The sequence below is a fragment of the Brachycentrus maculatus genome, unplaced genomic scaffold (genome assembly GCF_059751285.1).
Source record: "Brachycentrus maculatus isolate JH-2025_06_01 unplaced genomic scaffold, ASM5975128v1 h1tg000089l, whole genome shotgun sequence".
NCBI lineage: Eukaryota > Metazoa > Arthropoda > Insecta > Trichoptera > Brachycentridae > Brachycentrus > Brachycentrus maculatus.
The window spans coordinates 1,032,227-1,060,000 of record NW_028280843.1 but is presented as its reverse complement, the minus strand read 5'-3'; the positions used below and the strand labels follow the sequence as shown (position 1 = coordinate 1,060,000).

Below are 27,774 nucleotides of genomic sequence, written 5' to 3'. Positions count from 1 at the left end.
ACTTGGTAAATACCACTATTTCTTAAAATCTATTGGAACACTGCTTTGATGCATTCCGCGTCATTTTTAAACACCGATTGAAATAATGTGGAATTCATGGAAACAGATGTCACAATAGATCTTAAAAAGAAGTGGTATTTATCAATTAAATTCAACATATATAGATAAAACCATAAAGTGACTGCCGAATCATTTCATGAAAAATTGAACTAGATTTGATATAAGTTTTTATTTGAAAAATATGACGCAAACCAAAAATTGAAAGGTACACGAATCCAAGGCCGGCGCATGGATTCTTTTTCATAAAGCATAAAATTGATTTAATAGGGTGAAAAATTGTCGTTTCATAAAATTTTGTCGATGAGAAAGATGTTTTTGTTATTCAATAGTTAGAACTCTCGAAGAATTACTATATTCCTAAAAATTTTCGTTGGCCTTAAGAGAGGTTAGAGAATGTAGCTCCCATTTTTCACCAAGAGAATATACGAGTACTGTATTTACATATGAGTTGTAATTTTGCGATCACTTAAATATCACTTATAAATAGATAAAATTTATCCGCCGCGTAGTGGTAAGCTTACTTAGCTACTATGCTAAATGTCCCGAGTTCGATTTTGAGGACGATCAGAATAAATAAGAGTTTTTTTTACATAAATTTATTTAACATAACGCTGGACCCGTACCTGAAGCTTGTTGTATATAATAAACGGTCAAATTAACATTGCATCAGTATAATACAGTGTTCTATGTATCATTGGACGCAGATATTGGTCAGTTGGTTGTTTTAGCTGTAGATGTTTTATTTTAATTTGTAGTGACAATTAAATATTTTTATTTGAATAAATAAAAATACAACTTAAAAATCGTAAACGCAATATTTTATTTTATGAAATTTAAGGTAATCATATTAATTATTACATCCTTAGCAATCAAGATGTCAGACTTTTGAATTATTTTGTGTGTGACATCTATTATATGTCTTTTTTTCATTTTTATGTACATACTTTTCACTACATATCTTCAAATTAGGTTTGTAATATCAACATGGATGAAACATTTTAAATTTATTTCTTTCAAAATTATTAAAAATTGTATAACAGAGAAAACATCTCATCTCTCCATTCAATATTTCCCAATGCCTGTCATTTTTATTTTTCTTTGCGTTGTCAACCTAATCGTGCTTCGTTTTGTCTCTATATCTATATGCAAATATTAGTTACGTTATAGTAAAAGAGATAAGCATAAATAAAGAAATAACAATACACCTTGTATCTAGAATCACCAAGATGGGTGATTTGGCCATGAGTTTAACCGAATATTGTGAATATATTTTTTCCGCTAAGATTTCTTTCGTTTTTTGTTTTTCTAGGAAAATTGGAGTTTGAATAAATTTGAATAAAGCGTCGTTTTCTGTGCTTAACTGTAAAGTAGTGTTATTTATGTGTACTGTAGACGTCTTCACTTAAGAAAATTACTTGTTTGTGTCTTCTTTGCGTTAAACTTGTGAAATACAACAGCAAAAAAACTCACATTCAGGGGTGTCAGATATACTCGTATATTTTTTGATACATTTCTTAAAATCAAAATATTTTTATTCGAAAATTTTAATATGCTCTCTTTGAGTGCAAAAACAAACATAATGTAAATTTGATGGATGTGATATTTTTCCCATTACATCATAAATATATCTTTAGACGTATTATTTTTCATGAAAAGAATTTTATTCATTCTTTTGGTCGTAACAATCCTCGTCTCTGCTATATTCACCCTTATCGTAACATTATGATCATTATTTGTGTTGTGTATTTTGTATTCCAGCATATAAATACACAAAAATATTGACTATGAGAAAAAATATGGTGAATAGCACAAATGATGGCCAATGTATGTGATATTTTAAAGTCTGTCATGACACCTTTTTTGGTTAAAATTTGTGAGCTTCCGGTATAAAATATTCTGCTCTTGATTTTTTATAACAGAAAATTAATATCGTAATATTTTTAGATTAAAATGAAGCTTTTTCATCCGTAAGTTCTGATGGCACCAGACACTGTTGTTACCTATGGCACCTTCTCACAAACGTATGTGAGTACTAAAATAAAACAATATTACCGCGGATTATAAGACAATATTATGGTATTTTTTTTGAAAAGTTAGAAATTGTTAATCATTGTAAGACGCATACCAGCAGATACCTTATTTTAAGTTGAATTTTTGAAAAAATTATATTGCTAGAATAAAGATAATTGTAATTTTTATCAGATTTTTTCTTTTGATTTGAGTTCAATCACATGAAATTAGTTCCGTAAAACTTCACAATATTTTATGTATATCCATATTTACATTCTTGTTTACAAATCTGTTTTTTTTTCTCTTACTAGTTATTTTTATATTGACTTATCAACACAGATGAAAACGAATATATGTTAAACGATTTATAAAACTCACGTATGAAATAACGTGCAAATTATACGATGTATGAATGAGTAAAAAAATCGAGTAGCGTAGTTCTCAATCAAAGATATGTGGTGAATGTCACACGTGTATAAAGTGATCATTCAAACCAGCCTATGAGAGGTCAAAAACCCTATTAGTATTCGGACTACATTTTTTTAAATCTATGGTGAGATGTCAATACGGAAAACTTGTTTATACTTGTTTATGTAACACACAGTAAGCTGGCCACAGTCATGCTTATTTTTTGTTCGTTTATTTTCTATCCGGTATAGCAATGAAAGGGTGCCAGATTATGCTTTCAATATATTTACAAAATTTTATTCATATCTGAAATTATCTAATGCTACCGGATCAACTTTAAAGCTTATTATCTGACAGTTTCCCAGTAAATTCATGGTTTTGTAATGTATATGAAAGAAGTGTGTTATTACCTTTTGGCGTATTGATTGGCACTCTGTAGGAAGGGTTGGAGTTGCACTCGGTGCAAGGGCTCCCGCTGGAGTCCGACTCGGAGTCGTGGGTGGCCGAGGGGGGCGGCGCGGGCGAGGGGCGGGGGGTGCGCCCCCTGGACCCGCCCGCGACCCCCGCCGCCGCCGAGCCGCCCGCCGCCATAGTCATGGCTTTGGAGAGCGTATACTCGTCTGTGAGAAAAAAGGGTGGCGTTAAAAATGTTATTCAAACATAACGTATGTGTGTAATATACATATGAAGGTAAACCAGGAATGCGGTACAATTAAAACCACAGATTATCGACGTGTCAGGCCGCGGGATTTGTTTTTAGTTAAGAATGAGTTACAACATTTTTAATGTGTCCAAATACTTGTTCATAAAATCTGGATTATTTTTATATTATTTTTTTTAGTATTTAAATATTATTTTTTGACATCTCATCAATAGATGTCTCTAGTGAAGTTCTAGTGATTCAAGAATAATGTTTCAAATTCAGTTCATATATATAGAACTTCCAAGAATTTGACTAGTGTGGTTGTCAATAATAGGTAGAATCGGTGAATGTAACACGTGTGTAAAGTGATCACTTAAACCAGCCTATGACGGTCGTCAGCCCCGTAAATGCCCAGACTTCCATTTTCTTCTGTCAAAAAATAATCAGAATGAGTTAAGCAAAAATTAAACATTCATTTGCAAAAATATCATTTTCCTTGCGATCATAAAGTCATAAAAAGTATCATTTTATACATATGTACGTATTTCAAATATGTTTGTTACTAACTATAATGAAGCTACATTATTATGATGTAAATGTTTTTTGATATAAAAAACTAATGTCTGAAATATTCCTTTGAAAATGCTATAACTAAGCGAAACAATTGTCATTAAACTTATATTTTATGTGTTTTTTAACAATAAAATTCAACAATATTTAACAATAAAATTGCACGTTTAACCTCGGCTCGTAACGCATGTCTGTATTGAAAACTATAGTGCATGTTGGTCTTCGGGTGGACCAAAAATCACATGTGTTAGACATTTTGTGTAGTTTTGAGTGTGTAAATGGTGCTATGGTGGTGAAGGTTAGTATTGTTTGCATGCTGTGTTAGTGATTGTCCTGACGAAGAGACGGGTACGTCTCGAAACCGGTAGACGTAAAAATCTCGGTGAGTGATTATATACTAATTTTATTAACATTTTTGTAAAAAAAAAAATTAGTAATAAAATTCAACTTCGAAGACTCAAAAATCAATGTTTGATTAAACGGTTAACATAAAGATTGATTTTACTTTTTAAAATATTTTATAACTTGTCAGTATCAAAGTATCAAATAACGTGTTAATCATGAGAAGAATGGTAAGTATTACACAATTTATAAAAAAAATACCTAAATCAGCGAATGACAGGTCTTATACTTTGAAATTGCCCACGCTTTAAATTTCCAATGATTATCAGATGATCCAAAATGATTAGTTGGGTTCAATTTTACACGTGTGTATGCGAAAATATTATATAAAACAAAATTTTAGCAAGCCTCTGAAAGATAACGCTATATTCCCAGGTCCGGTATAGAAGCATTTGATTTCCATTCGCAACCATCAAAGGTAGTTTTTAAAGCTGACCTATTTATTAACTGCCAGTTTTCGAGTGAAATTTCAATCACCGGCCGCCTGTAGTTGAGATATTGACACAAAGTTCAATAAAGTATTTAGTCATGGTAGCCCACGCGAATATTTTTGTGGTACCTATCATTTTCATTTCCATTCATAATTTATTTTCAAATACCGTATAAAGTGATGCGGAATGCATCATGTGTCACATAAGATTTTTTTTTATTTGAAAATTTTACACAAACACTCACATAAATACAATTACATTAATGAGTAACAAAAAACAGATATTTGTTACATTCCAGTTACGAAATTTCATATATTTTATTTTATATAAATACCTGGAAGAAGGACGGGAGGGAGGAAAATGAGAAAAGGGAAATATCAAAGCTAAAGTCCAAGACAAATTATGTAAAAATTGGGACACATCACGATATGAATATCGACTTACTACATATATACGCGATCTCAGTGCTGACAGTCTCGAATAGAACATATCAAAATTACCATATTTATCGTTGACCAATTTTGATGAACGATAAATGCAGGAATCTTGTTTAGAGTTTTTTCTACTCGTATTTTAGGAAAAAGTGGTATTTACCAAGTAAACCTTAATTTTTTTATCTCAGATTTTGCAGTAAGAGATTGTCTTATTCCTAAGTTAGTAATAAAATATTTCTAACCTGAACTACTAAACGATCTGTGCTTAGCGCTTCTTCTATCTGTGCCCCTCAGCAGGTTGGGACGCGCGGGGGCCGGGCCCAGGGCTTCGCCCTCCGGCCGCCCGAAGGTGCGGAACTGCACCGAGTAGTCCAGAGTGGCAGCGGCCCCACTGGGAGGGCCCATACTGAACGTTGCGTACGGGCTAATCTCGTACATTTCTGTTCCCAAATCATATTGACATTTTCATACATTTTAATAGAAAATCTGAAAAGTCATAATAATGGTAGGACTGACTGGAGTCATTTCGCCGTAACGGAACACGTTACGATGTGAGCATTCGTATAGTCAGTACAGCGAGCCGAGCTCGTTCCAAGTACTCCATCCGATGTTCGGATGCTCGAGGCGAATGTTACGTTACGACGAAATGCTCCGGTCAGTCCCTACTTAACAATTGTTACATACATTACATATCGATAATGCTTATGCTATCCTTGCATTTTATCCATATATGTTATTTATCGATGCGACACTAACTCTGTGGAATACCATGTTGATAACTCTAAAATAATTAAACTTCTTCTTCTTTAAACCCTTGTCCACATCCAATGGTAAATAGGGCACTGTATCTTTAGACGCAGTGTTATCTTGATTGTTAACACATAAAAAAAGGTGATCAGCTATCCGCTTTAAGTATCAGCTTAAAGTATATTGAATAAATATTATAGTGAAAAATCACATTTTATCGAAATTTGACCTCCCCCCCTGGGAATCGAATCCGGGATCTCCAATACGATAGTCAAGTGCTCTGAACATTACATACTATGGGAATAATTATATCAGCCTTGCTTTACTTATATCACCATTTGAAAATCTATCGTACAACTTTTCGCCGCAATTCGTCTGAGAAAATGCATTTTGTCTGTATTCAGTCTACATTCAGCCTTTTTTTGCCAACTCCATGCTTAACCTCCATATATTAGGGTTGGAACTAGGACTCCATTCTGTACTTTGAGTTAAGCTTTCGCTTTAAAAATATTTTTAAAACACCTTATATATTAGCAAAAATCTTTCGCTATTTTAAGGTGTTATAAAAATATGGTGTTCTAAAATATGAACACCGTCATAGATTTTTTTTTAACATGATGGGGTTTGATACAAAATATTACTATATTTACCAGATTGCTGTTCATTCTTTCCATTTAGGTGTTTAATTGGAGATGAAGTATAAACTTGTTGACAATTTCTTCTATTATCTTGATTCTCTACTGATTTTTCGTCTTCTGATATTTCACCTCTACTGTAACCCTTGAAGAAACAGCTCGATAACGAAGAACTGTATAAAAGAATGAAAATTATTACTCAAAATACAAGTTAATTTATTAAATTTAAATATTAAAAAACTGATTTTTTGAGTCTACTATATTATATTTCATTGTTAATAGAACACATATAAATAAACTATGTGATAATTGTATAACAAGGCGAAACAAAAGTGACAAAATTTTTTTTTAAATTTTTTTTTAAAAATAAATAATAAAATAGTAGACTCAAAAATCAGAGTTTGATTTTAACTTTAAATATATAAATTAAAATGGAGTTCTACAAATTAAACGAAAAATTAATAAATAAAATACAAGTGAATGATATGAATACATATAATTCATATTATTTTGAGAAATAAAAATATTTTGTTTTATCCATTCACATTTTTATTAACAACCAACTAGTTTCACCAACAACCTGTTGCCCTCTTCAGAGTTAATTTTATGACTAAATACAGTTATAAAATAAACCCTGAAGAGGGTAACATGTTGTTGCCGAAACTAGTATGTTGTTAATAAAAATGTGAGTGGATTAAAAAACAAAGTCTTTATATTTCTCAAAAAAAAAAATCACAATGATCCAGAAAGTTAATGCTTTCAATATTCAAAACATATAATTCATTTAAGCATACCTTTTGTTCCTCACAAGTATAAATAATATGATAGTTAATGATATTAGCGCTAAAAGAGCCAAGCCGGCCATTATTGCACTAAGCCGGCTGAATATTTCTATCGGTGGATGATCAGCATCCCAGTGAGGTGGAAATACCGCAGGAGACGCTATACGACCTGTAAAATAATATTTAAAAAAATAAATAACCAAAGCTTGGAAGATATTTTTTTATCATTTTTAAGTTGAATAATTGTTTTTCTTACCTCCTTCCGGGGTTAGAGTAGAAAAATAAAATTTTCCAGTCGTAGAACCGGCTTCATTGACCGCAGTCAGTCTCAAATAATACCATGTGCTCGGTGTCAAATTTTCTATGACTAAACCTTCGGTTTTCAGAGCAGTTTTTTCTACATTCCATACAGATTCAGATATCGGTCTGTATTCTACTAGAAATTCTGATATTGGACATCCACCATTGTCCCATGTCAGTAAGTTCAATTTCAAACATGAACTGTTTGTAGATATTAGATCTTTTTCATTGGGAGCTTTGGACGCTAAAAAAAATAATTATATCTATTTTAAAACCCACCTAATTAATAAATTCTAAGGGAATTAAAACAAGCCATTATTTTTTATTTAATGTTTTTTGATGATATTTAATGGCACATTTTAAAACATTATAAAATAAATAAAACTCAAAATTTGTTTTTAACAACTTCTATTTTTGGTACTACATATTTTTCCAACCGATTTTGATAAGTACCTTGTCTTGTTAGGGGATGTGAACGTATTTCTTCTTTAAGAAGACAAGTTGCTTGTGGGAACCGGTAGGAAATAGTACCAAAAAAAAAGTTGTCACAATAATGTTGGAGTTTTATTCATTTTATAATATTTAAGTAGTTATGATTGTTTATTTTATACATTTTTCAGTAAATAAAACGATGTGGTCAAATTATAAGCTGCAAATAAAATTTAAAATAATATTTTCAAACTAATTTGTTTAGGATCTTGGATACAAACAAATAAATGGGTCTTTGCTAAATAGAAATTATCTTGATTCAACCATAGATGGCGCTAGTGAACTCACATGTACAGTGCCATCAGATTAATGATATCTGTAGGAGTTCCAAAAATTAGGTAGTGTAGTTGTCAATGATGAGGAGAATGGTAAATGCTGCACTTGATGATTTAATCAAGCCATGATAAGTCATATACCCAGACTTCCATATTCTTTTTCATCTATGTTGAGATGTCAAAAAATGTAAATTATGATTGTTACCTCCACCTCTCGTTGTTGCTCTAAGCCTTTGACTCGGTGGTCCAATATCTACCGAGTTTTGTGCTTCTAGATATAAAATATATGATGATCCACACGCCAGTCCCTCTAGCGAATAACTCTGTGCGTCACCCAATAATGGCACAACTTGCCAAGGTTGCCCTTCGCGGGCAAAATGAAGAATATAATCTGAAAAAATTAAACACGTAAATATAAAAAAAAAAAATTATCATGTGTTGAACGTGGCAGTAACTCATGCAATACTAAACTATGCTCATGGTGGATAGCATGCTTCTTGACAAGTGATTACACTAACTTATAAGTAAGCTTTCTATTTCATTTGTTTTCTATTTAACCAGACTGACCCACAGTAATGCGAGGCCAGTTTTATACTCCTAGGATATTAACAAAATAATACCTAAAAATCATAAATACTGGATTATCGTGAATCAAATTGTATCATTATTTTGAAAGTCCTAAACACAATTTCCAAGTTAATCTATAACCATTGGAGCAAGATATCTTTATGTAGGTTGTTAAAAAAATGTGATTATTCTTTGAAATTTTTAAGGACAGAATTTCTAATAAAAACAGGTATTATAAAATATTACAATTATTTCCATATTCGAAGTTTTTTGGTACCCAGTAGCTGAGTTTCTTTGTTTGTTACACACAAATTTGTTAATGCTGATTATTCTGTTGCTCATTATACTGTACGCAGTTACTTACTTTGTATTGGGGAGCCACCATCCTCGACTGGTGACCAGTGGACCTTTAGAGATCCTGTAGCAGCTTGCTGCAGTCGAAGCTGAGGAGTTCCAGGAGGAAGAAGCGCCACCAGACCATATGTTATACTGTCTTCTCCAAACAAGTTCTTTGCACTGCATGTATAATTTCCGGTTAAGGTGGCGTCCATACCTGCAAAAATTGTATCATAATATAGTAAATACCTTTACGAAAAATATAGATTTATATCTGATTTTCATTAACAAATAACATCAATCATGTTAATTCTCAGGATAATTAATATTCTCTCAAGTTTATCAAAGTTTTGGAAAAGTCATTTGTTAAATCTATTATAATTATGTTACATTTGTTTGACGAACAAATCCTTCAAATTTTATAAAAATTATCTGGATTGTACATCATACTCCAGTACTCTATACATATAAATCTTTGTTACTCCATTGCAACAGTAAATATTATACAAGGAAAAAAATTATGCATAAGAAAATATGGCGTTGTTTGGTAAACGCTTGACTGTAAAACTGTCATGGCAGGTTCAATTCCAGCGAAACGAAAAAGGAATTTATTTTCAATTGGTTCGATTTTTTATTTTTTTTTCAAAGCATTGCTCCTTAAACCTACAATTCTACCTGCAAATACCTGAAAAATATATATTTTTTAAAATAACAATAGTAAAATGTGAAATACACACACGCATATAGGATATCACCATCACATGGATTCACTATCTGCCCTCTGATTGTACTCGACTGTATAAGATTCAAAATTCGATCAATGTCACTCGTCTGTTTTTGGTTGGTTGTAAGATATTGCTTCAAAAAGCCTGCCAATCTACATTTATAATGCGCAAGAAATTTTATAAATAAATGATTAGTAAGTTTTAATGATGCTTTAAAAAGTTAACGTACTTAAATTGGTCAAAAACTTTTTATAATTATTTTAGTCATTTATACAAAATACATATTTTATTTATTATTGTAAGTGATAAAATTTAATCAATTTGATTTTTTTAAATAATTGCTTACGTTACATTTACACTATAAAAATAAACGTATTGATCTTACTGTATATATCTAGATGACCCGTATGGGTGACTTGATAGTGAGGACTGTGGGTGACAGGCCTTCCCCTGTGCATCCATCTAGTTCTGGGAGAAGGGTGGCCGATGGAGAGACACGAGAGGGAGATACTCGAGCGGAGTGGAAGCTGAAGGATCTGTCCAAACGATGCGATTCGAGCAGGAGCTGAAAATATTATTGACCGGTAAAGAAACCAATTTTCTTCCTAAATCGCTAGTTTAAATATGTATTTTATCATATGATGTTGTCGGTTAGTAAACAACAACATCGGAATAAATGATAAGTGAAAAATAGTTTCGTTTGGTTTTTGCTTGAAATATTTTATGAAAATTAAAATAAAATATAAATTAGATTTATCGTCTTTCAAATAATAATTTTTTTAAAGTAATTTATTTTAATATTATATTTAAATAAATATAACTCAGGTGGTAAAAAACAATTGTTTTCATTTACAATTTCATCATGTTTCACCTAAAAGGGAATGCCGAAACAATAAATAAAACAAACGTAGTGTTCATTTCCAACTTACTTCTTATAAAACAAAAAATAATATTTTGTTGTTAGAAAATTGAAATCTGCAAAAATGAATTAACATTCAGGCATTTAAAATTTTCACATTTTCAACGCCATCTATTCTAAAATTTGAATAATAAAAAATCTACAAAGGTTTGAGTCTTGGCTAAAACATCCCTCAATTGCTTTTTCCCTCTATCTATTCCTCCTATAAACATATAAAATTCATGCAAAAGGTTTTCAAAAATACTCATAGATGTCAGTCAGACAGTCTGTTTAATGCTTTCAACCCTATTTAAACAACTCGGTGATAAAAATGCTTTGAAATATTGCAAAATGAAAATTACTATAGTTTACCTCTAGCGTTAGTTCCTTGCGCTACTATTGAAGTTGGTTCTCCTTCTCCTGACCTCGTAGCCGAAGAAACCCAGAACTCATACAATCTGTGTTCAACGAGGCCTTTTATTTCTGTTGCCAGGAAACCTCCGGGACCAGGCATGCTGGTGACTACAGAAGATGAACTAGTTCCATCTGGTGATACTGTTATAGTTGAATGTTTACCGACCCTGGAACAAAAAAGAAGTTTAAGTATTAAATAACTATATGATACCAATAATTCAATGTTTGATAATGATGCTGAATGTATCAAAACACGTGTCACAATATATTTTTAGGAATAATGGTACGTAATTTATCAAGTAGGATTAAATTTAAAATGTAAAAAAAATCCATAAAGTGACATCAATAAATAAAAATGTTTAAGGATTTGGCAAAAAAAATAATTACCAAAAAATTATGATTGTATTTTTTTTGTAATTTATACAACTTACAAATGCCAAGTAACTATATCATATTATATTTTAACTGATCTTCTTTAGCAACTTATCAACCTAGTTTCAGCATGTCTCAAAGATTCCTCATTTTCCCTTACTTAAATTTTAAATAAATAAAAATATTATTCAAATATATTGTTATTATTTCAGCACTGAAAAATTATTTAAAAATGAATCATTCAAATGTCACTTAAAATTACCTTCCAGCTTCCCTTGAGTAAACAGTGTATTGCGTAATCCTTCCATTTTTCAGAACTGGTGGGAGCCAACTCACTACTATAGATTCGGCAGTCATAGCATGCGCTTTTATATTCGCTGGTGGACCAGGAACTGAAAAAAAAAACACATTTCAAAAGTAAAATTAAGTGTTAAAAACAAATTTATATTCTCATTCTTTAAATAGTGTTTCCTTACGGTCTTCATCGGTCAAACAAAATAGGGGTGTGCTCCGTTTTCCATCCCCTGCCAAAGTAAAAGCTAGAACCTGGACGGAGTAATTAGTGTAACGTCTCAGGCCGTGCAAATAGGTTTCAGCGCTTGTGGTCCTTTTCATCTCTCCTACGGTGTTAGTAGCTGAAATAGGCAATTTTCTAATTTTAATATATCGTCATCATGTTCGTTCAATGTACATTCCAAAATTATGTAAACGTAATAATAATAATCAATAACTACTGCTTACTGGTTTTGTATATTCAATTACTTTAAATTAATTCATATTTCCTTTTTTCAATTAAATGCAAATTTCCTTGAATTACAGAATAATTGCACTTTTTCGAAAATAATTTCAAACAAATTTCACAGCGTTAGTTTTATTAATGAAAGGAAACATCTCAACTACATTTGTTTTATCTAACATATTTTATAAAATTCAGTATATCTCATAAAAATTAACCACAGAAAATCGAAATATATTTAACGCGACGTAGATAAAGAATTATGTTTAAAATGCGACGTTTATGACTTATATTAAATAAAAACACATATAATCACATAACATAACACCCTTTACCCAATCTACCAACATTTAAAAATTATATCGAAAGAAATAAAAAAAAACATATGTGGGTTGATTAGTCACAATAAAATCAATATTTTTATCTGAAAATGCTTCAATCAATTATATTAATTTAATTGTTGTTCAGACTATAAGTAAAGTGACTGTCATTTTTCATACTACATTTTCTTAATTATTTTTTGCGGATACTTTAAAGCACATTTCATAGAGTTTAAAAAAAACTCATGTCGTTTTAGACCACTCATACTCTATTTCTATCGGTTTTGATAAATATCTTGTACGATGTATGAATATGTCCCCTAAAAAAGACAAGGTATGTCAAAACCGATTGATTGAATAACAAATGAATACATACAATATTCGTATTAAATTATATTATTTTTAGAAATAAAATGACTTTGTTTTTTGATCCACTCACATTTTTACTAACCAACTAGTTTCGGCAACAACCTTTAGCCCTCTTGAGGGTTAAATTTATGACTCAAATAATATAATGAATAAACCCTGAAGAGGGCAATAGGTTGTTGCCGAAACTAGTTGGTTAATAAAAATGTGAGTGGATCAAAAAACAGTCTTTTTATTTCTCATAAGATCCACAAAGTTAACGCTTTCAATATTAAAAAAATGCTTTTTAAAAGGTTATTTATTTAGAAAAATAATGAAAGATTGCATACATCCTTGTCCGTCGGCGGGTTTGTATAGCACTTTATATCCTTGCAACACTCCGCCGTGAAGGGCGGAAGGAGGAGGCTCCCAGGACACTTTAATGCTCTGAGATGACAGCGCGGAACATAGCACGTTACTCGGAGGTCCTTCGGGAACTGAAATGTAAACAAACTCGCTTCCTTAAGTATGATTAATCATGTCTTTTTAACGATGAAAAGAAAATTTCGTGTTGTGTAAATATTTACAAAAAAAATGCTTTAATTAAATATTTTGGGATTTCATCTACAAAGTCGGTATAATATATTATTTTTCATTTGATGGATATTTGCAAAAATAAAGATAAATTAGTGGTACGGTTGTTTGGCTACCTCTCTGTACTGTTAAGGGTAAGAATAATTTATAATTTTGGAAAAAAAATGTACGATTTTATTCAAAATATTTTGGTTACACATACACACGCACACACACACACACACACACACACACACACACACACACACACACACACACACACACACACACTCAGCTCTTGCTTCTGCAAGGGTCACAACCCTCAGCAATGAGGAATAAGAGGGAGAAGAAGAATGTCGAGACATACGTATCATATTCTCTGCATACGCATGCAGTAAAACGGCATGATAGTAGCAGTAGTAGTAAAAGTAGCAGTATATATATTAAATGTTAAATCAACCACTGATTTTTCGATTTTACCAAGTTGATTTTTTTTATTGGTTTTATTTTATTGGTGAAAAAAAGACATGTAAATCAATTTGTGACAATTGATTCACATTGTTATAGCATTTTCAAACGAATGCAATCATTTCTTTTGACATCAGTGTTTGATTTAACATTTAATACATAAATTTAATGGATTTCTACAAATGCAACGCCAAATCTATTGTTAAATATGTAGTACCTCCTTCTTGCGTAGTAGCGGATGCAGGAAGCGACGCGGGACCCGCCGCCACCCCGTTGAAGGCCCTGACGGTCACTCCGTATCGAGTAAACTTCCTCAGGCCAGTCAGGATGGCCTCCAAGTTGGACCAGCCATTGACGGTGACGGACATAGTGGTGTTCGAATTGAACGATGGGAAGGGAGAGTTGGAGTTTAGTTCGCTCCACGTTACCAAGTAGCCGAGAATTTCTCCGTTCCAGGAATCGTGAGGAGGGGCCTGAAAATTACGAAAATCATTTGTTTATACAAGATTATTGAAGAAATTGATTGTTTTCGTCCACCTCCGTAGTGTTACGGTCAGCACGCTCGGCTTCCATTCTGGAGGTCCCGGGTTCGATTCCCAAGGGGGGTAAAATAAATATAAGTGATTTTTTCACTGTAATATTTATTCAAAATTACCATGGACTGGTACATGAAGCGGAGGGCTGATCACCTTTTCTTCATGTATAAACGATCAAGATAACACTGCGTTTATATGACACAGTGCCCTATGCACCATTGGGGTGCGGATAAGGGTTTAATTTTTTATATATTATTGAAAGTATAATACATTGGTAATTTTCATCAATTTATTTTAAAATCAATGACCCGATTCGACCAATAAACACATTATACTTAATATTAGATTTCAGTTTTGTAATGTCATTTTTTGGTAGAACTGCATTTTATGGAACCAAATAACAACTTTGCAGTTTTTTTTTTCCATATTAATTTTATTTGACCAGCAACCGGGTTTGGTTGTAACTGACATCATCAGGCGTGTATTTTTTTGCGAAAGAAAATTGAAGTCTGGGCATTTCATTTTCTTTTGTAGAATGAATAAAAAAAACTGTAAAACGATGCTCATTGCTCATAAAAAACGCTAAATGTATCGTCAATTAGAGATTAGATTTTATATACCATATGATGGTATCACAATAATCGAATTTTCTACAATTCTGATACTAGTTTTTGTCAGATATGATTTTCAATAACCAGGTAAATGATTCTTAATTATTTACGAACCAAAATCTCTAAGCTGCTGACATTAATTTGGACGAGATAATTGATCACTCGCACAAAAAATAATGGTTTAGTATTCCTCGTTATCTTTCTTTTTGTCACAAATGGATAAAGTGGAATTTATAAAATTGATTTTTAAAATACCTTCCACGTAACGTGCAACTCTCCTTGCCCCCCTGTCTGAACTTGGACGTTCATTGGAGCCTCCATTGGAGCTGAAAATATATTTTTAAAGCTTAAAATATTTTTTAATACACATTTAATTATTTGTGAATTAATTATAACGTGTATAACTTATTTGTTTTGTTTTTATCTAGATTTTTTTTTATTCAGAACTTTATGCATCAAAAACTTTTACAGGATTTCTGTTTTTACTTTGTAGACAAAGAATTTAAATAAAATTATCTCTGAGTCTCAGTTTTCATATTTAAAGTTTTATTCCCGGAACAAACTTTTTAATAATGCTATTAGATAAAATAAGCCAAGAGAAATCTTCTTATGGAACTATTAATACTAGCCGTATATATTCGACTCTGCGTTATATTAAGTTAAGCTTAATAAATATTATAAAATAAATGTACTACTTTGTTTTTAACCTTTTTTCAATTAGAACTTTTTTCCAGCCGGTTTCAACAAAAATCCAGGGTTAAACATGTACATGTATAACTTTGATGATCACAAGGTTCTTGTCGAAACCGATTGGAGAAAACGGACAAATAAAAAAATAGTTGAAAACAGAGTTCCAGTTTTATTCTATATATGTTTTATTCTATATATATAAAATATGCTACAAAGTTTCTGCGAAAAACATTCAACCAAGCATAATATCATCGTTTTATTTTTAGATAACCATATAAAAGTAAAATTAACAAATATCATACAAAAAATTAACGAAAAAAACAGGTAAGATAAGACGCACCTATATGTAATGTGTGTTTGTATGTCAACTATGGCCGATTTAAAGGTGTGGTAAAAAATGAGTGGTTGAAAATTAAAAGGTGGTCTCATATGCTTATGGCACATACCTAGTGAGCAGGTTCAAGGTTATACATGTTTTTGGTAACGTTTATCCGTATTTTAGAGGATTTTTTTTGTAATTTATATATTACTGTAAATAAAATATTGATCGTTTACTACGCAAAAAGTAATTAGGGATAATTTATATGGAACCTTTTCATAAAATACTACCTCAATGACGCCTCAGAACCAAAACAACTATTAAACTATCGTTAGAGACAAATGAGACTGCTGGGAAAGGTACGGTTAGTGAATAAATATTTTTTAGAATATACACGAATTTATGCTAGACAACATCTTATAAAGGGTGAATTGACAATGCGACTTTATATTATAAAACCAAATTTAAAACATATTACAGGAACAATCAAATATAGACTCCTAATAATGTTATTTTACTTACATAGTTCTCTAGATTTAACCTAATCTAGGTTCTTTCTGATTAAAAAAAAATACTAAGCCAAAATAAACTATTCTCAAAAATTGATGAATTAGTGATCAAAACTTTTTTTTTGATATTTTGGAAACTCCAAAAAGTCGTTGAAAGTTATAAATGATTTTAAATGAAAATTTCCTCACATACTCTTGTAATTATTTTTTCTTACCAATTTTTGTCACTTCTTATCCAATACAAGTACTTATCATTATTTTTTAATGAAATACAATTTTTGCGAATCCATTACTTTTATTTAAACTGTTAAGAGTCATTATTTGACAAAATTCAATTGATGAATATTAAATTATACTTAAAACAAAAAAAAACAAACAAAAAATTATGTTTGAAGATGCCTACCAATGAGTAAAAACAATAATTATACATTTTGTTAAAGTATCGAAGAGTGGAAAAGTAGGTAGCATTTATTTTTCAAATTCATATATTTTTTTAAAAAGTTGAAATATGTTAGATCTTTATACTACTAGCATACCTTCTTCTTTCGTCTTGACTACAACAGGTTCAGAATATGAACTCTGTTCTATCATATTATAGGCTGCCAGTCTCACAGTGTAGGCCGTGGCAGGATGAAGTCCTTGGACTAAGGTCTCACAGACCACTGATTCGGAGAGTCCCACAACTCCTCCGTGTCTCTCGAGATCGGCACTAGTAAGAACAAATAAACAATTAAATATATTAATCTTTCACGAAAATGATCAGAATATGAGAGGAATATGAAAGGAAGAGACGTCAAGAAGGAACCTCTTGAAATTAAACATGATATTCTAATTTTCAAACTTTATAGTAGGAAAAAAAGCGTTTTTATTAAAATGAACATAAAAAAATTGAAGTGAAGTTTTGTACTAATGATTTTGTAACATCTTCAAGAAACAAACCTTTGAATTTTAAAACTCAATTTATGTAGCATAAAGTTAAGATACAAAAAATATTTTCTCGTTCATTCTTATTTCATAATAAGATACAAATTCTAATTAAGCCGAATAAGGCTGTTGGATTAAAGTATTTACTTGTTTTCCAGTGAAATTTGGTATATTGAGGTTCGCGGCGCAATACGACGTTAGACCTTTTCACAATTATCAAAAGTAGGTTGGTACTTTGCCATGCTTTAAAGGTCTAAAATGAAGTAAATTTATCGTTTTCAATAAGACTGTGTATACTTTAACAAATAGTGTTTGAAAGTAACAAGTATAGCATCTGGGGTAAAGTTTTAAGCTTATTCATCGATTTAGTCATTTTGTAATATCATTTTTTTTCCTTTGCTGAAAACTTAGGAACGCCGTTTCTCTAAATCCCTTACGTAGCACAAGTATTTTATTTTCAATGCGATGACTCTATTCTCATCAACCTTGGAATAAAAAGAATATTGCAAAAAATATGATCATTTATTTATTATTATTTTATGTAAAATAACAAAGATCATTAAATTCAATATTTTAAATTGCAAGTAGGCTCAGTGTGTTATAAAATGTAATGAGAATACAGATAAGATAAAACTTCAAAGAGGATAATGTGATACAAAATAATCATTTGACACCCCGTTTTTTAAATACTCGAAGGCGACAATATAAAACGTCTCAACGTAGAGAGATATGTTAAAATTTTGTAGGAAATTTAAAAGAACCCAACAGTTGCAATTAGACCATTGAATACAGAAGATTCTGTTTTTTTTTACATGCTGAAAAAAATTTCACCAAAAATATTTAAATGAATGAAATTTGACACTATCTTAATTTCATGTAGTACTAAAATAATGATTGTTTCAAAAACAAAAGGTGATAAGTCCATTTTTTTTATACATTATTTTTGTAATTTTCTATTTTAAGAATAATTTTTTCAAAACAACAGTAATGTCTTTATTTATAATTTTTTTATACACTTTAAAATGAGAATTTGTTAATATTCATTACAATTTGACCAAAATTTACTCACTTTTTCCGTAAATTTATGCCAATGGCATTTACAGACTAATATTTCTTAGGGACAAAACGATTATTTCAACCATCTATACTAGTTTACAGATTCAATTTAAATGTGAAAAGACAGTTATTTTACCTGTTATAGGATACTTTAACATTTTCTAATGTGATGTTGACGACATTAGCAGATAACCAGTCATCCTTGTTAATGGATCCGAGGAGTTGGTACTGCGCTAAGTATCCCAGGAGAGGATTATTACCATCGAATCCCCGCAACCAAGAGACCTTCACAGACCTCCCTCCCACTTCAACTACTTGAAGGGAAACCGGTGGATCGGGTCGCTCTGAAAATCATAACAGGATATGATATTCTAAGGACTTTGTGAATCGCTCGAATGGAGCTCTCTGAGCCTAACATGTCATAAAATCAGATTTATGTGCACACGTTTTTTTGCAACAGTAACAAAAATCAGGGAAACACCTTAAATTCCTTAAATTATTTTTTAATCTCTTTGTTAAAGAATTTATACGTTTAATATATTTAATGTTTAAATGTAAAAATACAATAATAACCTCAATTATTCAACAAAAGAATACAATTTTTTTAAATAACTTCTTACCCACATATGTAAACAAATTATTTATCGGGCTTAATTAATTCGACCAAAGTGAAAGATCAGCATTAAAAAACGCTTGTTTTTATAAAAATTTTACTTGGTAAATGCCACTATTTCTAAAAACCTTTTCAGACAAGAGATGTGTTTTGATGTATTAAGCATCATAATCAAAAATTCAGATATAGCTAAATCAAAATTTTAGAGTTGTGCTGGTAGGACGTTTAAAGATGAAGAGAGGGCAAGAGTTATATCTTATTTTATATCATCGGGAACACCGGCAATAAGGGGAGGCTTAAATCATCAATTTAATGTTAGCTGGGTTTATTATTATGAATATTTTTTTTTAAATACTGACGTTTATGACTCTTAATTTTAACATTATTCGATGTTTCTACATTATTGTTATTATATTTCACATGTTTCATTGTTATTTTTTAAACGTTTAGCAAACTCTTTTAAATTTCATGAAAAAAATAAAAAGTGGCATTTAACGACTAAAAAATAAAAAAAATAAATTGATAAAATTTATCATTACTAAATGACCACCAAACCAATGAATAAAATTAAATTAAAAGTGTTAGTCAACTGTTTATAATTAAGGGAATGAAATTCAATGAGTCAATTAAGTAAATAATTCAATGATTTGTAATGACCCAAAAAGTATTTCATTTATTGTTTCGGCATTAACTTTGTGGTAAGACATGTTACAATAATTAAAGAAAACACTTCGTTTTTTACCACTTGAGTTTTATTATAGACTACATGTTTCAGAAGTTAAACTTCCATCATTCAGGTCTGTATAATAACTGTCTGTTATTATACAGACCTGAATGATGGAAGTTTAACTTCTGAAACATGTAGTCTATAATAAAACTCAAGTGGTAAAAAACGAAGTGTTTTCTTTAATTATTGTACCCAAAAAGTATATCATAAATTTATAAGTTGCGCTGTAAAAATCTACTTGCATACATTATTTAAGGTTGGGATTTTTCAACGTTTCATTCATGAATTTTTTGCTGATGTATTTATTGGTTAAATATGAAAAAAACATACCTTGAACTGACACGTAAATGAGATGTTCACTCCGACCAAATGCGTTCTCCGCCTGACATCGATATGTTCCCGAATCTCTTCTCTCTGCTCTACTCAAACTCAATTGCGATCTTAGTCCCGTCTCAGTTCTAACCTCCGACATACTTATCCTGAAAAAGGAATATTTTTTCAAGAAATATAAACGTGTCTCACAAATATCCACATACTTGTGACACAATTCCCTTTTTTACTTTTCTAATAAAAATACTCGTTTCACATGTTCACGTATCCTTATTCTTCTTTGATTCCTATCTTTTGGGGCGATAGTCATTGCATCGGATAGATGCGGTGTTAACTTGATCATTTATTAAATTAAGGCAAGATGATTACTTAATGCTACAAGTTCTTGAGAGTGGAATATATTTTGGATACAGATGAAAATTTTAAAATGTTTACGATGAAGGATATCACTATTATATGTGAAATATATATGTAGTAGGTAGTAAAAGTAGAGAACCAGTTATAATAAGGGTACTCGGGGTTTTATATCCGTACTTGTACTAGCTTGTGTAACTTAAACGCTACTTATATGTACAAGTTGTTTTATCTTATCCTATCCTAGATAAAATTTAATTTAATGTTTAGCACTTCTTTATAAACCGAACCTTTATTATTCCATCTCATAAAAAAAACCTTCATCTTTGTTGAAATATCAATATCATGAGATTATTGAAATTTATCATAACAACAATCGGTAAACACTTTGGCCCATCGTATTTTAGCAACAATTGTTTAATCATAAATAAAGGGTTAAAACTTTTAAAGTTAAAGTGTTATTTTAAATGTTATCTTAGTGCGCAATTCCAATTATGAAATACTGAACGGATCCCAGATATAAGTATTTATGTCTATTTATTCAAAATGTATCAATGGTTCAAGCGTTACATATTTTTCAAAGGAGAATGTCATTCCCATTGCACTTAATTGTGATTGTGGAGAAGAGAGAGAGGAAATCGAAAGTAAAGGGGAGGAATCAGAGGTTGAAAGAAAGATATTAATGAGCGATTGAGTGAGATTCGAAAAAAGGGTAACTAACTACGTGCTACAGAAGCTACAAAATGGGTAGAAGCGATTTAATATGGAATATAGTTGTCGGAATAATCAGCGTGTTTGCATGAAGAGATTCATGAAATTGGAAGAGGCGAAGATTGTTGGCAAAGACAAATTTGTGTGGCGTATATATATATATATATATATATATATATATATATATATATATATATATAATATATATATATATGTTTATATATATATATGTATATATATATGTATATATATATATATATATATATATATATATATATATATATATATATATATATATATATATATATATATATATATATATATATTTATATATAAATATATTTATATATATATATATATATATATATATATATATATATATATATATATATATATATATATATATATATATATATATATATATATATATATATATATATATATATATATATATATATATATACATATATATATATAAATATATGTGTGTGTGTGTGTGTGTATTAGGTGGGTTATATGTTGATACCTGTAGGTATTCAGATCAATTTTCTTCATATTATGGGTCCACTGCACTTTAATAGGATTATCGCCATACACTTCACAAACCAATGAAACAGGGTCATTTCTTCTTGCGGACATGTTTTTTGAAGTCACTTCAAAGTGCGCAGGTTCTAAAATAAAGCACGTTTAAATTTAACTTTAGATTATCTTGTAAAAATCAAGTTAAATCTTATAAGTTTTTATTTACCATTGACCGTCACAAATATTTGTTTGCTGAGACCTGGTCCAATACCATTTTCAGCTTTGCAAAGGTATTGTCCTTCGTTGTACGTGGCAGTTGCTGGAATAACTAATGATCCATTCAACATCACCATTTGGCGACTGTCGAACTCTACGATTGGCCGAAAGTCTTGTTGATTTTCACCTGAAAACAATGTTAAACAATCAAGTGCTAAAAAAACGTTGAAGAAATAAGATCATTCATTTTAAAAGGCTTTACTGATATATCCACGAATAGACTTTTTGTTGTTATATTTAGATATTGCACCTTTTAGCGAATTAAATCATAAATTATTTAATATTCATTAGACGTCGTCATTTTAAACTTATTTTGAGCCCCCAATTTTTTCAGTGTATTTTCTATTATTAACAGATAAATAAAATGAAAATGAAACAAAATTTGAACGAATTTGATCATCATTCCGCAGCTGGGTCGCGGTAGGCGAGTAAGAGTTTCTAAGTTCAATCCCACCGCAATACTCTAACATAATTAAATTTTTGAAAACAAGCTGTTTAGCTTCAAAATTATATTGAATTTAAATAAAATTGTATTTAATTAAAACTTCCGTTTCTTAGTTTTTAAAATTGTGTCAAACTTTACCGTTTTTTTCTATTCTCATGTATGCACACAATGGTGCACAAGGAACTACATCGTATTAACGCATTATTATATTAATTTTTAATTACATGAACAGCAAAGTAACTAATCCTTTGCTTAAGGTACTAGTCGAGGTCAACGTTAAATAATTTTTAATTTATTGTTTATTTTGAGTCGACCCCCTTGGTAATCGAACCCGTGGTCTCCAACTTGGTAGCTAAACGCGCTATCCATTATATTATGATGGTGGACTCAAATACTTGAAACAAAGTCATAATATTCTTTATACTGCCGTAAATGTACAAAAGACTACTTACCAATATAAAAGAATATTTAATTTTAACGTTAGTAAATAACTTATTTTTAAGAAAAAGAATTAGCATAGAAAAAAAATTCACGGAAAAAAAACTAATTATGTTTGTTACGTGACGAGTTTCATTTTAAGGGCATTTCTGAGAAAAATGAAGTGTTTAAAACGTATTTTAAAGAAAAATCATATTACCGGGAAGCTCCATCAATCAAACGTTCTTACGAAATTAAAAATTTCACGCTCCTTCGATACGATTCTGTGTTATGTATAAGAAATATTCGCGACGCAATTAGCATGATAAACTTTATTAAATATTTTTTCAACTAAGGCATGTTTTGAACAATAAGGTAAAATTATTTTTGTGAATATAAAAAATATAACTTTAATTTAAAATCACACTAAATATTATTTTATTATTACCATAATTTTTTACTGTTTTTTTTTACAAAATACATATTTAAATAATACAAAAAAAAGTCAAATATACACAACATTTCAAATATAACGTTTTTATCTCTATAATAAAGTAGATAGGTACTTGTGTTTAGAGAGGGAGTTCGTTTTACATTGTTTTTGTTATAAACAAAGTAAGTTAAAACAAAGTAAATAAAAAATAAATAAAGAAAATTAAAAAATATATATATATATATTCTTTGATATGGAGTCTAGGTAGGGGTGATTCTTATATGTTTTTTAAATTTAGTTATAAAGGTTATAACTTAACTATAATGTCTACCGGTTTCGAAACCTTGAAAAAGAAGCGGCTACCTTCGAAACCGATAGACATTATAATAAAATATTTATTGTGGTTTTAAAACAAAGTTAAATTTTAATTGTAAAATGGAAAGTCATTAAGTTATTGTTTCAAATATAAATTATATATTATTTTTTATACCTTGCCCTTTGAACCAGCTAATTTTGGGCTCCGGAAATCCTCTTGCAGAACAATGTATGATAATAGGAGTTCCTAGTAAAGTTGAAGTATCCTGCGGCTCGTAAATCCAATGAGGAGTAACTGAAAATAAACATTATCATCCTTTTATATAAAACAAACACCGCCTACATGAAATTTCCATGTGATAACATCTAAATTCTTACCTTTTACCATAAGTTGCGCTGTAAAATTAACCTTTGCTGCCGCATTACTGGCGACGCATGTGTAATCTCCGCTGTGTCTCGAATTAACGTCGTTAAAAATTAAGAAACTGAACTCAGCTAGAGATTTCTCTTGTATCTAAAAACCCATAAATTATGTATTGATGGATATTCAGGGATCGGAAATAACTCATTCAGGAACTCGATGGAAAGAAACGTACTTGTAATGATGCCGGAATTGGATTCCCATCCTTTAGCCATGAGAAGTACACTGGTCTATCTCCGGAAGTCATCCCACAAAGAAGTTGGACTGAACTTCCCTCCTCTAAATCAGGAGGGAAATTGAAAGGCACGAGCTTTGGAGGATCTGTTTAAAAAATATGAAAAAAATACGATGTAGTATAGAAATAGTACTGAAAACCCACACACATGAACATATTCATTCCCTCTTAGCCCATCCCCAAGTCCTAAACTTGCTTTTTTGATATCTATGATCCGTAGAGCACTACAAATCCCATTAAATAAGAGTAAATTTAATCAATGAAACAAATTGCATCATTTAGAAACATTTGAAATTCATAAAAATAAATATAATAATAAACCCTCAATTAATAATATGACAATGATTAAAGCCCTTCCTCTCTCCTATTTTCTTTGTTTTGTAAGTAAATTAGAAACAGCTCCTTTTACCCTCGTCATATTTTAACGTTTCAAGGACATAACTCCAAAGTTAAGAATTAGTTTCAAACAAGGTGTTTGAAAATGAAATGGAATGCATCGAAACGCGTGTCACGATAATTTAAAAAATAGTGGTATTTACCATTTAAATCTTAAAATAATAAAAAAATATGTTTTTTTCGAAAATTAAATAATGTAATTGAATCCAACCCTATTTTAAAAAGTACAGTTTTGTAAGCTTTTCTCGTTAATTTTTATCGGTGAATGACGAAAGCAATATTTGAAAAAGAAATTCGTCAATTAAATCGACAAACCATTTTATTTACACTTATGTATAAACACTGACAAAAAATAAAGAAATTTTAATTTTTAGGCTCTATTTACGATCAAAAATTAAAGATTTCCACATTGAAAATCTCGTTATCTCTACTGACAAACTTTTTATTGATTTTCGATTTATTTTTTGTAAAACCATTTGAAATTATCGTGTTTCATTGCTCAAAGGCTCCTACTTTTGACGAGAACTTGTAGATCCCGTTTGATGATTTCTCCGGTTGGTGAAGTAACGATACAGGTGTAACTGCCAGCGTCAGTAGCAGGATCGACCCTTGTAATGTGTAAGGCGCCCTGAGGTCCAACCCCTATTCTCAATCCACTGCTGATCTCCTGTCCTCGTCTTGCCCATGTCACAGAACTGAAAGAATTTTTTTTCAGTATTTAATTAACGTTTTCGAATGATCTTCAACATCAAGAAATGTATGAATATATAGATAATTGAAGTTTTTTTTTTCCTCTAATATTTTATTAAAAGCGATTTTTTCGGTGTATAAATAATTATATGTACTGTAAAAACGTTTAATTAAAAGTAATTTACAGTTTTAAGTCATGTTCCGAAAAGTTTATTTTTACACATCTAATAAACAAAAAATATATACAATAAACTTTGTTTAAAGTCCATGTAAATGGAGATAATAATATTGGTTAATTCATAATCTTAAAATTAAAGTAATACACTGATTGATTTGAATTTACACTTTGACATATAATGTAATATTTCTTTTTTTACATGTAACAGGTAAAAGCGTGCCTATAAAAAATACCGTTATGGCAGAGACATCTGTTAAAAATTAATAGCAATACACGCAATAGTAAATTGCTAAAAGCGGACAGTGTGCTTCTTGACATTGGTGTTACTTAGTGTCTTCAATATTTTTCATAGATTTTTTGTTTCACAATTTTTAATTTTTGCTTACTAGCATTGTGAAATTAATTATTTTTTACATGTGTGCTTTTTGCTTTCTTTTTTAAACCAATTGGAAAAAACTAGCTCCATCAATGCATGGCTGGGTATCGCTAGTGGATAGTGAAAATATTTATCGATTCTAAAATTATGTTCTTATTGTTAGTTAGAAGGTATTATATCTACCTATCGCTAATGCGTTTATAAAACGTTTCGCTCATTTTATTTAACTGGTTACCAAGAAAACATGAAGGGTAAGAAGGTAATCAATCTTTCGCATTTTATTTTATTTTGGTTTTAAAGTCACAAATTCTTAATACACAAATTTTATAAACATAAAATCCTTGCAGAGTTTTAGTTGCATTGCTTCGGAATTTAAAATTCAATCGCTTATTTTTATTTAACCCTTTAATAAATTATTTTAATGGTTCGATGAAATAATGAATAAAAGGTTTTATTACCTAATAGGATATCCTGAATAAGGGCAATGAATCGTAGTATTAAAACCAGCCACTGCTCTGATTGGTCCAACAGCTCTTATGGATGGAGGTCCTGTAACAATTAATTACCTCATAAAATGTCATTCATACAGGCTTAGGCATATTAACTATTAAAGCACTACCTACATAAAAATTTAAATTGTTACTAGTTAAAGCATCTTGATTAGTCACAAAGTATGTCAAACAATAAAAAAAATGTTTAGTAATACATTTTGAAGACTAATTTATTTTCAATATGCTCAGATCTTTGTGAATATTCTGGATTTAATCTTTGAATTATATTTTTATTTTAAATGTAATTTGTGAGAAGGAAATACATAAGCATAAAAATTTATGTTAATGATAACCCGTCATAGACTGGTGGAAGTGATCAATTTAAATGCTATGTAATATTCATATATCCGCGATTGAAAATTCATCTATAGTGCATTCAAGAACATGCATGTTCGAAGCCTCATATATTTCGAGATGCTTCGAACAATTATTATGTATGAAACATCATACATACATATATTTCTAAATAAAACCAAATAAATAAAAAAATATGTTTAAATTCAAAAAAAGTAAGAATAATTTATTATGAAAAGGAAATATTCGTCTCGATTTTAACATTTATTCTTATATAAATGAATAATAAATTTTAAAAAAGTTAACAAATATATGAATTAACTCTTTGTTTTATATTAAATAAAACCTTTGAACTTATTATTTTTAACATGACAAAATAATTTAAAAACGTATCGTGTTCCCGGTTTCATCACACATCTTCGATACATTTTGAAAATATAAATACTTTAATTTTTGTACGGACATCACACGTTTTTAATGTTTTAGAGAGGAAATATTTATTTATTTATAATATTAATCGAAAAACGATAAAGAGTAAAAAAAATTGTACAGAATTGAAAATAGGTTAAAAATGTCCAGAATTTATAAAATAACCCAATATTTGACTTTGAAATACATTAGATGTGACGACATGATTTTTGTTTAAATCAATTATGATTTTTATTTGATTCACAACAATAATTGGAAATTCAAATACTTAAGAGTACGGTGAGGACGAGGATCTTGTTTGTAGTCCTCTTTCTTGTATGAAATTTCATGGAATATGGAGTTACATGGTCAAATTTTAAACGGGATAACTGAATACAGCCTATAGTATATAAGGGGCTTAAGAGGGATTTTCAAAGTATTTTGGTGTGAGGGTAAGATAAGGTTTCATTCTTGTATAAGGAGAAAATTAAGTGAAT

General features: G+C 30.1%; 1 protein-coding gene across 1 annotated transcript in view; it reads right to left on the bottom strand.

Annotated features, from left to right (window-relative positions):
• Positions 1-27,774, bottom strand: part of Dscam3 (Down syndrome cell adhesion molecule 3) — a 269,026-nt gene that overhangs the window by 22,376 nt on the left and 218,876 nt on the right. Inside the window, exons 12-35 of the mRNA XM_088257902.1 lie at positions 26,483-26,573; positions 25,294-25,475; positions 24,325-24,470; positions 24,107-24,242; positions 23,904-24,023; positions 22,069-22,245; positions 21,847-21,991; positions 20,256-20,404; positions 18,722-18,929; positions 17,142-17,314; positions 15,343-15,413; positions 14,158-14,413; positions 13,250-13,396; positions 11,975-12,133; positions 11,761-11,890; positions 11,085-11,293; positions 10,200-10,379; positions 9,118-9,306; positions 8,392-8,577; positions 7,379-7,666; positions 7,135-7,291; positions 6,356-6,513; positions 5,201-5,398; positions 2,889-3,098 (exon numbers count right to left, since the gene is read on the bottom strand). Of these exons, the coding sequence (XP_088114028.1) occupies positions 2,889-3,098; positions 5,201-5,398; positions 6,356-6,513; positions 7,135-7,291; positions 7,379-7,666; positions 8,392-8,577; positions 9,118-9,306; positions 10,200-10,379; positions 11,085-11,293; positions 11,761-11,890; positions 11,975-12,133; positions 13,250-13,396; positions 14,158-14,413; positions 15,343-15,413; positions 17,142-17,314; positions 18,722-18,929; positions 20,256-20,404; positions 21,847-21,991; positions 22,069-22,245; positions 23,904-24,023; positions 24,107-24,242; positions 24,325-24,470; positions 25,294-25,475; positions 26,483-26,573 (4,065 nt within the window). The remainder of the gene's footprint in view (positions 1-2,888; positions 3,099-5,200; positions 5,399-6,355; positions 6,514-7,134; positions 7,292-7,378; positions 7,667-8,391; positions 8,578-9,117; positions 9,307-10,199; positions 10,380-11,084; positions 11,294-11,760; positions 11,891-11,974; positions 12,134-13,249; positions 13,397-14,157; positions 14,414-15,342; positions 15,414-17,141; positions 17,315-18,721; positions 18,930-20,255; positions 20,405-21,846; positions 21,992-22,068; positions 22,246-23,903; positions 24,024-24,106; positions 24,243-24,324; positions 24,471-25,293; positions 25,476-26,482; positions 26,574-27,774) is intronic.